The 12,234-nt window shown below is 42.1% G+C and overlaps 1 protein-coding gene across 5 annotated transcripts in view; it reads right to left on the bottom strand.

The window, feature by feature from the left end:
• The window catches only part of LOC123994562 (scm-like with four MBT domains protein 2), a 71,369-nt gene that overhangs the window by 39,247 nt on the left and 19,888 nt on the right, over positions 1–12,234 (bottom strand). For 3 of the 5 annotated variants that reach the window (XM_046297306.1, XM_046297304.1, XM_046297307.1), the window contains exon 5: positions 5,927–5,947. The exons of the other annotated variants lie outside the window; for them this stretch is intronic. In XM_046297306.1, the coding sequence (XP_046153262.1) occupies positions 5,927–5,947 (21 nt within the window). The remainder of the gene's footprint in view (positions 1–5,926; positions 5,948–12,234) is intronic. 5 annotated transcript variants of the gene reach the window in all.

Raw genomic sequence — 12,234 nt, 5'->3', positions numbered from 1 at the left:
ATCAAATGTAGGCGTTTTTACGACGAGGGAGAAGCGCTAGCTAGTTAACGTAAAGCCATGTTGATGAGAAGTCAGGAGTGAATAAGAGACCGCCATGGAATATGAATGAACTCAGATGTGTTTACAGTAAGTGTGGTGAATTTACTCCCCCAGGACATAAGGGGTTAAGAGTGTGTGTGAGAAGTGTGTGTAGGTGGGGGGGGGGTTGTAAATGGCAGCAATAATGACATGCATGGCTAAACTTAATATTACCTGGGCTAGGTAGAGAACAAGACTGGCCCACATTAAATACATCCAGCACTAGTTACATAATCATTATGAAAAGGAACACAAGCAAATGAGATTGGAGATGGGACTACACCCATCCACACTACACTACACACCAAGTAAATACAAAGCGGTTGCAAATCAGGTGGTGGAGATGGGGAGGATGGGTCATTTGGGTATCAAATCAGTCCTGGCCTGCGCTTTCTGACTGCCTAGTGTTAGTTGGCTTGTCTTTGACCAGGCTGATGTGTGTGTAGTCCTTCCTGCCAACTAAGGATTCATTCCTGCACTATTAAGGACAGAGGCAGGTCAAGAGTGTTCACACACACACACAGAGCTGTGAAGTAGGCCTGAGCCCCATCTCAGCGCCTCCTCTCGAGCAGGTCCTGGCAGGAAGGAGTGAGTGTAGTGAATGCATTATGCAAATGACCTCGGTGGGGTTCTGAGAGCAGCGCTGTTATCACATGACTAAACTTGTGATTCCTTCAAAGCTCCTGACACACACAAACTTTGTGCGAATTTTGAAAAAATGTCAAGCATAATAATATTTTGTTGGAACCACTACTCTGTTTATAATCTATGCATAGTTACTTTAATTCTACCTACATGTACATATTACTTCAATTAGCTCGACTAATGTGCCCCCCGCACATTGACTCTGTACCGGTACCCCCTGTATATAGCCACACTATTGTTATTTTTTTACTGCTGCTCTAACTATTTGTTACTTTTATTTTTTACTTATCTATGTTTTACTTAACACTTATTTTTATTAAAACTGCATTGTTGGTTAAGGGCTTGTAAGTAAGTATTTCACTATAAGGTAAACCTGTTGTATTCAGGGCATGCGACAAATCAAATTTGATTTGATATGAAACAAGACAGGCTGAAGCCCCACCCTGTCACTCAACAAGGAGGCAGCACACGGACATTTTCTCCACGCTGTGACTGTTTCCTTCAGCATGTCACTCAACAAGGAGGCAGCACACGGACAGTTTCTCCACGCTGTGACTGTTTCCTTCAGCATGTCACTCAACAAGGAGGCAGCACACGGACAGTTTATCCACGCTGTGACTGTTTCCTTCAGCATGTGACTCAACAAGGAGGCAGCCCACGGACAGTTTCTCCACGCTGTGACTGTTTCCTTCAGCATGTCACTCAACAAGGAGGCAGCACACGGACAGTTTCTCCACGCTGTGACTGTTTCCTTCAGCATGTGACTCAACAAGGAGGCAGCACACGGACAGTTTCTCCACGCTGTGACTGTTTCCTTCAGCATGTCACTCAACAAGGAGGCAGCACACGGACAGTTTATCCACGCTGTGACTGTTTCCTTCAGCATGTCACTCAGATTGTTACAAAACAACAACGATGCCGCTTTCCACATAGCTTCTAAATATGAATCCCCATGTCGTTTTCTCTATTGTCGTAATAGTTTGTGAATCTTGCTCTTTGCAAAACGCCAGTTAGTCTGAAGGAAACTCATCGCTAATGTTACCTTTACTTAGAATGCACTAGCTAGGGCAAAGCAAACACATGGTGAAACATGAGGTGAAGGAGGAGGATGAATGGCACGACAACAAGACTCAGGATCTCGTCACGGTATCTCTGTGCATTCAAATTGCCATAATGCCATCGATAAAATGTCAGCAGCTTCTGCCTTCCTATACCATAATACTATATACCATAATACTATATACCACAACCATACAGCCCCCATGGTGCACTGTGTTCACAACGTTGACATCAGCAAACCGCTCGCCCAGTTGAAACCAGTGGCCATCAAAGGTGAGCATTTGCCGACTGAAGTAGGTTACGACACCAAACTGCAGTCAGGTCAAGACCCTGGTATGGAGGACGAGCACGCAGATTAGCTTCCCGAAACAGTTTCTGACTGTTTGTGCAGAAATTCTTTGGTTGCGCAAACCCACAGTTTCATCAGCTGTCTGGGTGGCTGGTCTTAAACAATCCGACAGGTGAAGAAGCCGGATGGGGAGGTCCTGGGCTGGCATGGTCACACGTGGTCTGCGGTTGTGAGACCGGTTGGACGCGCTGCCAATTTCTGCAAAATGACGTTGGAGTCGGCTTATAGTAGAGAAATGAACATTAGATTCTCTGGCAACAGCTCTGGTGGAAATTCTTGCAATCAGCATGCCAATTGCACACTCCCTCAACTTGAGACATCTGTGACATTGTGTTGTGTGCACATTTAAGAGTGGTGCTTCTACCTTTAAGTTAGGCACACCAGTGCTACCAATTAAAAATATAAATGTAGAGCCCCACACGCGCACACGCACACACACACACACACACGCGTAATTCTGGTGAATTCTGAGAATGTGTTGTAGAATGTGCCGAGCAGGCAGAGTGTCAGCCGTGTCTAGACAAGCTAAGATCCTAGGCTGAGACACCTGCTGTCTAGTGGAAGACTGTCAGAGAGTTTAATTCTGGTAATACACACTAGTGGAAATGGAAGGTGATAGGCACATCCTGAACTTGAGAATACCGGTGCTAGAATAAAAACAATAATGGGTCATTCTTGAATTGTGGTAGTAAATGCGGTTGCTTGAGTTTGGCACCATTTAAAATAGATTTAACATGACACACACACGTTTTATTTAACTGCTATTTATTAAGAAAACACACTCAGTGGCCACTCCATTCACAAAAATGGTTCGCTCCTACCAGTGAGTCACGTGGATGTGGCTTGCTATATAAAGCAGGCAGACAGGCATCCATTTACTGTTTGATTGAACGTTACCGGCCTCCTGGGCTTTTCACGCACGACTTTGTCTAAGGAGAATGGTGTGACAAACCAAAAACATCCAGTCAGGAGCAGTCCTGTGGGCATCAGCTCGCTGATGAGAGAGGTCGATGGAGAACAGCAATAATGGTGCAAGTTAACAGGTGGGCCACAAACAGGCTTTAATAGAAAATGACTCAAGTAAAAGTGAAAGTCATCCAGTAAAATCCTACTTGAGTAAAAGTCTAAGTATTTGGTTTTGATTATACTTATGTATCAAAAGTAAATGTAATTGCAAAATATATACGAAGTAAAAGTAGAAATTATTTCAAATTCCTTGTATTAAGCAAACCAGACAGCACCATTTCCTTTTTTATTTTACAGATGACACTCAGACATCATTTACAAACGAAGCATGTATAGGGAGTCCGCCAGATAAGAGGCAGTAGGGATGACCAAGGATGTGCTCTTGAATTAGACCAATTTTCATGTCCTGCTAAGCATTCAAAAGTACTTTTGGGTGTCAGGGAAAATGTATTGAGTAAAAAGTACATCATTTTCTTTAGAAATGTAGTAATGGAAAAGTTGTCAAAAATATAAATAAAGTACATATACTAAAAAAGTAGTACTTTAAAGTATTTTTACTTAAGTACTTTACACCACTGACACATATACACACACACGAGACTGACTACCACAGAATGTGTGTACATAGGTCCTTTATACTGAAACACGTCTATTTGTATGCATTGTAGATACTACTGGGGGCTAGCAAATTAGCTTGTCCCACTGGTGATGTGCAGAGGTGTAGAGAAATGGTTTGGAGATTTAGAGATAGATAGGCCTATTATTTTGAACAATGAACAAATGTATTAAATATATTGTGTAGATCAACAAATACAAAGAAGGCCATTAAAATACCTTATTTTTTAAAACTAGTATAATGTATGTCCATCAGTTTAATGTCATTGGTGTTACCACCTTGAAAATCATTGATTACAAGGACCTTGAGCATTCTCTCCAGTGGCAACCTGTTATCGGGGATGGGTCTATATATTTTTTTAGGTATTAGCATATCACCCCCTGTTAGAATGTCATACATTTGAGGATTCCATTAATATGCCATACAACTCTCCTTCCGTGGCCTCCAACTGCTCTTAAATACAAGTCAAACTAAATGCATGCTCTTCAACCGATCACTGCCTGCACCTGCCTGCCCGTCTAGCATCACTACTCTGGATGGTTCTGACTTAGAATATGTGGACAACTACTAATACCTAGGTGTCTGGTTAAGACTGTAAACTCTCCTTCCAGACTCACATCAAACATCTCCAATCCAAAGTTAAATCTTCCTATTTCGCAAGAAAGCATCCTTCAATCATGCTGCCAACCATACCCTCGTAAAACTGAACGATCCTCGACTTCGGTGATGTCATTTACAAAATAGCCTCCAATACCCTACTCAATAAATTGGATGCAGTCTATCACAGTGCCATCCGTTTGTCACCAAAGCCCCATATACTACTCACCACTGCGACCTGTACACTCTCGTTGGCTGGCCCTCGCTTCATACTCGTCGCCAAAACCACTGGCTCCAGGTCATCTACAAGACCCTGATATGCAAAGTCCCCCCTTATCTCAGCTCGCTGGTCACCATAACAGCACCCACCTGTAGCACACGCTCCAGCAGGTATATCTCTCTGGTCACCCCCAAAACCAATTCTTCCTTTGGCCGCCTATCCTTCCAGTTCTCTTCTGCCAATGACTGAAACTGGAAACACTCATCTCTCTCACTAGCTTTAAGCACCAGCTGTCAGAGCAGCTCACAGATTAATGCACCTGTACATAGCCCATATATAATTGACCCCAAACAACTACCCCTTCCCCTACTGTATTTATTGATTTATTTTGCTCCTTTGCACCCCATTATTTTTATTTCTACTTTGCACATTCTTCCACTGCAAATCCACCATTCCAGTGTTTTACTTGCTATATTGTATTTACTTCGCCACCATGGCCTTTTTTGCCTTTACCTCCCTTCTCATCTCATTTGCTCGCATCGTATATAGACTTGTTTCTACTGTATTATTGACTGTATGTTTGTTTTACTCCATGTGTAACTCTGTGTTGTTGTATGTGTCAAACTGCTTTGCTTTATCTTGGCCAGGTCGCAATTGTAAATGAGAACTTGTTCTCAACTTGCCTACCTGGTTAAATAAAATAAAGGTGAAATACATTTTTTACAAAAATAATAATTTGGTGTGTCTAAATACAGTGTCACTTGATGTTAGTCAATGTATGTGAAAGGAAATAACATGAGTAAAATGATTAATCACGGTAAAGTATTTTTAAAGTATTGGCGACCTTAGATTTGAGAATTTGCGGACTCCATTTCCTAATGGACCTAAAAGGTATATTTGATGTTACCAAAATGCCCATGCCCAAATGCCACTGTAATTCAAGAACCCCCCTAATAAAGATAGAAGTGTGCTGGCCTCACTTCTATCATCTATCCCTCCAAAATAATAGGTGGGGGAGAGGTTCAGAAATGGGGAAATACAGGGGGCATGCAGAAAGACGGGAGGTGGTGGGAATAAAAATCAAACAAACTCTGAGGCAACTTCCTGTAAGCTGACGAGGAGGAGGAAAAGGAAGCACACATGCAACGCTGAGAAGGTTAGTGATATGCAGAATCCTTGGGGCGTCCCAACCCTAAACCCAACCCCTGCCCTAACCTACCCTTAACCTAACCATAACCAAAACCCTAGCTAACCCTAACAACTGTTTTAAACGTCAACTTCAATGGGGTGACGTCAGAGTTGGATGCCCCAAGGATCCCATTTAGACTTTTCCTTGCTGAGAAGAACTAGCAGGCAGGCAGGCGAGATCGTCAGGAAGACTGATAGGGCTGCTTACCTTTTCTTAGGTAAACGTTATCTGAGAAACAAAAAGAAATAAAGGTAACTGTAACATAGAAACCCACACACACCACACACACCACACACACCACACACACACACACACACACACACACACACACACACACACACACACACACACACACACACACACACACGTTGCTTGGCGTGATGCAAGAGGCTTGATGACAAAAACAATGAAGGGGAGAATCACTGTTATTTGATCAATTATCAAATCAAGGAGAACATATTTGATTTGATTTATTTTACTAGGCAAGTCAGTTCTTATTCTACAAATTCTTATTTTCAATGATGGCCTAGGAACAGTGGGTTAACTGCCTGTTCAGGTGCAGAACAACAGATTTGTACCTTGTCAGCTCAGGGATTTGAACTTGCAACCTTTTGTTTGGTAGTCCAACACTCTAACCACTAGGCTACCCTGCCGCCCCATGAAGAGAAAAGGTTGCCTTCCACTCCCCCCTGTTCCTGTTCTGCAAATACATGAGGTCTACCAGCCCTATTCACTGAGCTGCATACAGTAGCTAGTAAACACACACACTCACACCAATAGTCTGTCCACCTCTCATGCAAACCCTTATTATAGACAAGTGTTATTATATAACCCATAAACGCAAAATCTCTTGAGTCAAATCGAAACGAGAGTGTGTGCGTCCCATGGTGTGTGTAAACTACCCAGTCCCTTGGGTGTCATCAAGCCCACTAAACAAGCATGGTTATTACAGAGTCCATTTCATTGCCATTCAGTCCCCTCAACCCATCAGCTCTCTGCCAACACGCATATCCTCTGTGTCTCTTGTGGCCACTCACGCTCCAGTGTGTGTGTTAAAAGGTCAATTAAAGCTACATAAAAATCTAACACATTATATCCCCCACTGCTGCAGTTTCTATAGGTCTATTATATATATTTTTATACTGTCCTATTTTTACCCCACAGTGAGATTTGCCACCAGGTAAAGATTGCGTTGTGAAAAAAGGTCAGGTAGAAGCAAATTCAGCATAAATAAATCAAAACTGTTATGGAGGGTGAGTCATGTGGATGAGATGATCCGGTGTGAAAATGCCTCTTCTAGAACAGCCTATAAAAGGAGGATCAGATGATAAATAATAGGCAGGATTTCTTTTTGACAAGCTTTGGAAATGGGTGAAACAGAAGGATCAGGTGGTGGAAGGGAGAACGTCAGGTTAGCTAGAGCACTAGAGGTGGAGAAAGGGTGACTTTCAGTATTTACCGTGGCTAATATCACATCAGGTTCAATTGAGTGTGGGTGTGTGTGTGTTTGAGTGTGTTCAACAAGCTAAACAAGCTAAATAAACAATCACTTTATGAGCAAACATCGTGTTCATCTGAGTCCACCTTGAATTAAAGTTGTTAAATGTATTTGGGTGTCAGTTGTCTGTTTGTCTAAACAGAGTAGTCAGCAGTTGTGTGTTCGCTGACAACGCAGAATGAGCTCACACTCTTATTGACTCACATGGGCTGGCCCAGGGCAGGGTAGAGTGTCAAAACAGGCTGAGACTGTGTGTGTGTCTTGGGATAGGGTGCACTGTGTCTGTGTGAACAGGTTTAATTGGGGTATCTTAAAGCTACAGGTGTTGTATTATACTAGAAGGTCAGGTAAAGTCCAGCTACAGGTGTTGTATTATACTAGGAGGTCAGGTAAAGTCCAGCTACAGGTGTTGTATTATACTAGGAGGTCAGGTAAAGTCCAGCTACATGTGTTGTATTATACTAGGAGGTCAGGTAAAGTCCAGCTATAGGTGTTGTATTATACTAGGAGGTCAGGTAAAGTCCAGCTACAGGTGTTGTATTATACTAGAAGGCCAAGTAAAGTCCAGCTACATGTGTTGTATTATACTAGGAGGTCAGGTAAAGTCCAGCTACAGGTGTTGTATTATACTAGAAGGCCAAGTAAAGTCCAGCTACATGTGTTGTATTATACTAGGAGGTCAGGTAAAGTCCAGCTACAGGTGTTGTATTATACTAGAAGGCCAGGTAAAGTCCAGCTACAGGTGTTGTATTATACTAGGAGGCCAGGTAAAGTCCACTACAGGTGTTGTATTATACTAGGAGGCCAGGTAAAGTCAAGCTACAGGTGTTGTATTATACTAGAAGGACAGGTAAAGTCCAGCTACAGGTGTTGTATTATAATAGAAGGTCAGGTAAAGTCCACTACAGGTGTTGTATTATACTAGGAGGCCAGGTAAAGTCCAGCTACAGGTGTTGTATTATACTAGGAGGTCAGGTAAAGTCCACTACAGGTGTTGTATTATACAAGGAGGTCAGCTAAAGTCCACTACAGGTGTTCTATTATACTAGGAGGCCAGGTAAAGTCCAATACAGGTGTTGTATTATACTAGGAGGTCAGGTAGAGTCCAGCTACAGGTGTTGTATTATACTAGGAGGTCAGGTAAAGTACAGCTACAGGTGTTGTATTATACTAGTAGGTCAGATAAAGTCCAGCTACAGATGTTGTATTATACTAGGAGGTCAGGTAAAGTCCACGACCGGTGTTGTATTATACTAGGAGGTCAGGTAAAGTTCAGCTACAGGTGTTGTATTATACTAAGAGGTCAGGTAAAGTCCACTACAGGTGTTGTATTATACTAGGAGGTCAGGTAAAGTCCAACTACGGGTGTTGTATTATACTAGGAGGTCAGGTAAAGTCCAGCTACAGATGTTGTATTATACTAGGAGGTCAGGTAAAGTCCAGCGACAGGTGTTGTATTATACTAGGTCAGGTAAAGTCCAACTACGGGTGTTGTATTATACTAGGAGGTCAGGTAAAGTCCAGCGACAGGTGTTGTATTATACTAGGAGGCCAGGTAATGTCCACTACAGGTGTTGTATTATACAAGGAGGTCAAGTCAAGTCCAGCTACGGGTGAGGTATTATACTAAGAGGTCAGGTAAAGTCCAACGACAGGTGTTGCATTATACAAGGAGGTCAGCTAAAGTCCAATACAGGTGTTGTATTATACTAGGAGGTCAGCTAAAGAAAAGCTACGGTTGTTGTATTATACTAGGAGGTCAGGTAAAGTCCAGCTACAGGTGTTGTATTATACTAGGAGGTCAGAAAGTCCAAAGGTCTAGGAGGTCAGCTAAAGTCAGGTGTTGTATTATACTAGGAGGTCAGATAAAGTCCAGCTACAGGTGTTGTATTATACTAGGAGGTCAGGTAAAGTCCAGCTACAGATGTTGCATTATACAAGGAGGTCAGGTAAAGTCCAGCTACAGGTGTTGTATTATACTAGGATGTCAGGTAAAGTCCAACTACAGGTGTTGTATTATACTAAGAGGTCAGGTAAAGTCCAGCTACAGGTTGTTTATACTAGTATTATACTGGGAGGTCAGATAAAGTCCAGCTACAGGTGTTGTATTATACTAGAGGTCAGGTAAAGTCCAACTACAGGTGTTGTATTATACTAGGAGGTCAAGTAAAGTCCACTACAGGTGTTGTATTATACTAGGAGGTCAAGTAAAGTCCAGCTACAGTTGTTGTATTATACTAGGAGGTCAGGTAAAGTCCAGCTACAGGTGTTGTATTATACTAGGAGGTCAGGTAAAGTCCACTACAGGTGTTGTATTATACTAGGAGGTCAGGTAAAGTCCAGCTACAGGTGTTGTATTATACTAGGAGGTCAGGTAAAGTCCACTACAGGTGTTGTATTATACTAGGAGGTCAGGTAAAGTCCACTACAGGTGTTGTATTATACTAGGAGGTCAAGTAAAGTCCAGCTACAGGTGTTGTATTATACTAGGAGGTCAGGTAAAGTCCAGCTACAGGTGTTGTATTATACTAGGAGGTCAGGTAAAGTCCAGCTACAGGTGTTGTATTATACTAGGAGGTCAGGTAAAGTCCACTACAGGTGTTGCATTATACTAGGAGGTCAGCTAAAGTCCACTACAGGTGTTCTATTATACTAGGAGGCCAGGTAAAGTCCAATACAGGTGTTGTATTATACTAGGAGGTCAGCTAAAGAAAAGCTACGGTTGTTGTATTATACTAGGAGGTCAGGGAAAATCCAACGACAGGTGTTGTATTATACTAGGAGGTCAGGTAAAGTCAACTACAGGTGTTGTATTATACTAGGAGGTCAGCTAAAGTCCACTACAGGTGTTGTATTATACTAGGAGGTCAGGTAAAGTCCAACTACAGGTGTTGTATTATACTAGGAGGTCAGCTAAAGTCCACTACAGGTGTTGTATTATACTAGGAGGTCAGGTAAAGTCCACTACAGGTGTTGTATTATACTAGGAGGTCAAGTAAAGTCCACTACAGGTGTTGTATTATACTAGGAGGTCAGGTAAAGTCCACTACAGGTGTTGTATTATACTAGGAGGTCAGGTAAAGTCAACTACAGGTGTTGTATTATACTAGGAGGTCAAGTAAAGTCCACTACAGGTGTTGTATTATACTAGGAGATCAAGTAAAGTCCACTACAGGTGTTGCATTATACTAGGAGGTCAGGTAAAGTCCAGCTACAGGTGTTGTATTATACTAGGAGGTCAGATAAAGTCCAGCTACAGGTGTTGTATTATACTAGGAGGTCAGGTAAAGTCCAGCTACAGATGTTGTATTATACTAGGAGGTCAGGTAAAGTCCAGCGACAGGTGTTGTATTATACTAGGTCAGGTAAAGTCCAACTACGGGTGTTGTATTATACTAGGAGGTCAGATAAAGTCCAGCTACAGGTGTTGTATTATACTAGGAGGTCAGTTAAAGTAAAGCTACAGTTGTTGTATTATACTAGGAGGTCAGGTAAAGTCCAGCGACAGGTGTTGTATTATACTAGGAGGCCAGGTAATGTCCACTACAGGTGTTGTATTATACAAGGAGGTCAAGTCAAGTCCAGCTACGGGTGTTGTATTATACTAAGAGGTCAGGTAAAGTCCAACTACGGGTGTTGTATTATACTAGCAGGTCAGGTAAAGTCCAGCTACAGATGTTGTATTATACTAGGAGGTCAGGTAAAGTCCAGCGACAGGTGTTGCATTATACAAGGAGGTCAGCTAAAGTCCACTACAGGTGTTGTATTATACTAGGAGACCAGGTAAAGTCCACTACAGGTGTTGTATTATACTATGAGGTCATGTAAAGTTCAGCTACAGGTGTTGCATTATACAAGGAGGTCAGGTAAAGTCCAGCTACAGGTGTTGTATTATACTAGGATGTCAGGTAAAGTAAAGCTACAGTTGTTGTATTATACTAGGAGGTCAGGTAAAGTCCAGCTACGGTTGTTGTATTATACTAGGAGACCAGGTAAAGTCCACTACAGGTGTTGTATTATACTATGAGGTCATGTAAAGTTCAGCTACAGGTGTTGCATTATACAAGGAGGTCAGGTAAAGTCCAGCTACAGGTGTTGTATTATACTAGGATGTCAGGTAAAGTAAAGCTACAGTTGTTGTATTATACTAGGAGGCCAGGTAAAGTCCAGCTACAGGTGTTGCATTATACTAGGAGGTCAGCTAAAGTCCACTACAGGTGTAGTATTATACTAGGAGGTCAAGTAAAGTCCACTACAGGTGTTGTATTATACTAGGAGGTCAAGTAAAGTCCACTACAGGTGTTGCATTATACTAGGAGGTCAGGTAAAGTCCACTACAGGTGTTGTATTATACTAGGAGGTCAGGTAAAGTCAACTACAGGTGTTGTATTATACTAGGAGGTCAGGTAATGTCCACTACAGGTGTTGTATTATACAAGGAGGTCAAGTCAAGTCCAGCTACGGGTGTTGTATTATACTAAGAGGTCAGGTAAAGTCCAACTACGGGTGTTGTATTATACTAGCAGGTCAGGTAAAGTCCAGCTACAGATGTTGTATTATACTAGGAGGTCAGGTAAAGTCCAGCGACAGGTGTTGCATTATACAAGGAGGTCAGCTAAAGTCCACTACAGGTGTTGTATTATACTAGGAGACCAGGTAAAGTCCACTACAGGTGTTGTATTATACTAGGAGGTCATGTAAAGTTCAGCTACAGGTGTTGCATTATACAAGGAGGTCAGGTAAAGTCCAGCTACAGGTGTTGTATTATACTAGGATGTCAGGTAAAGTAAAGCTACAGTTGTTGTATTATACTAGGAGGTCAGGTAAAGTCCAGCTACGGTTGTTGTATTATACTAGGAGACCAGGTAAAGTCCACTACAGGTGTTGTATTATACTATGAGGTCATGTAAAGTTCAGCTACAGGTGTTGCATTATACAAGGAGGTCAGGTAAAGTCCAGCTACAGGTGTTGTATTATACTAGGATGTCAGGTAAAGTAAAGCTACAGTTGTTGTATT

This window comes from Oncorhynchus gorbuscha, linkage group LG14 (assembly GCF_021184085.1).
Source record: "Oncorhynchus gorbuscha isolate QuinsamMale2020 ecotype Even-year linkage group LG14, OgorEven_v1.0, whole genome shotgun sequence".
In the NCBI taxonomy this organism is placed as follows: domain Eukaryota; kingdom Metazoa; phylum Chordata; class Actinopteri; order Salmoniformes; family Salmonidae; genus Oncorhynchus; species Oncorhynchus gorbuscha.
Note: the sequence above shows the minus strand (reverse complement) of the source record. Positions and strands in the feature narration are given on the sequence as shown.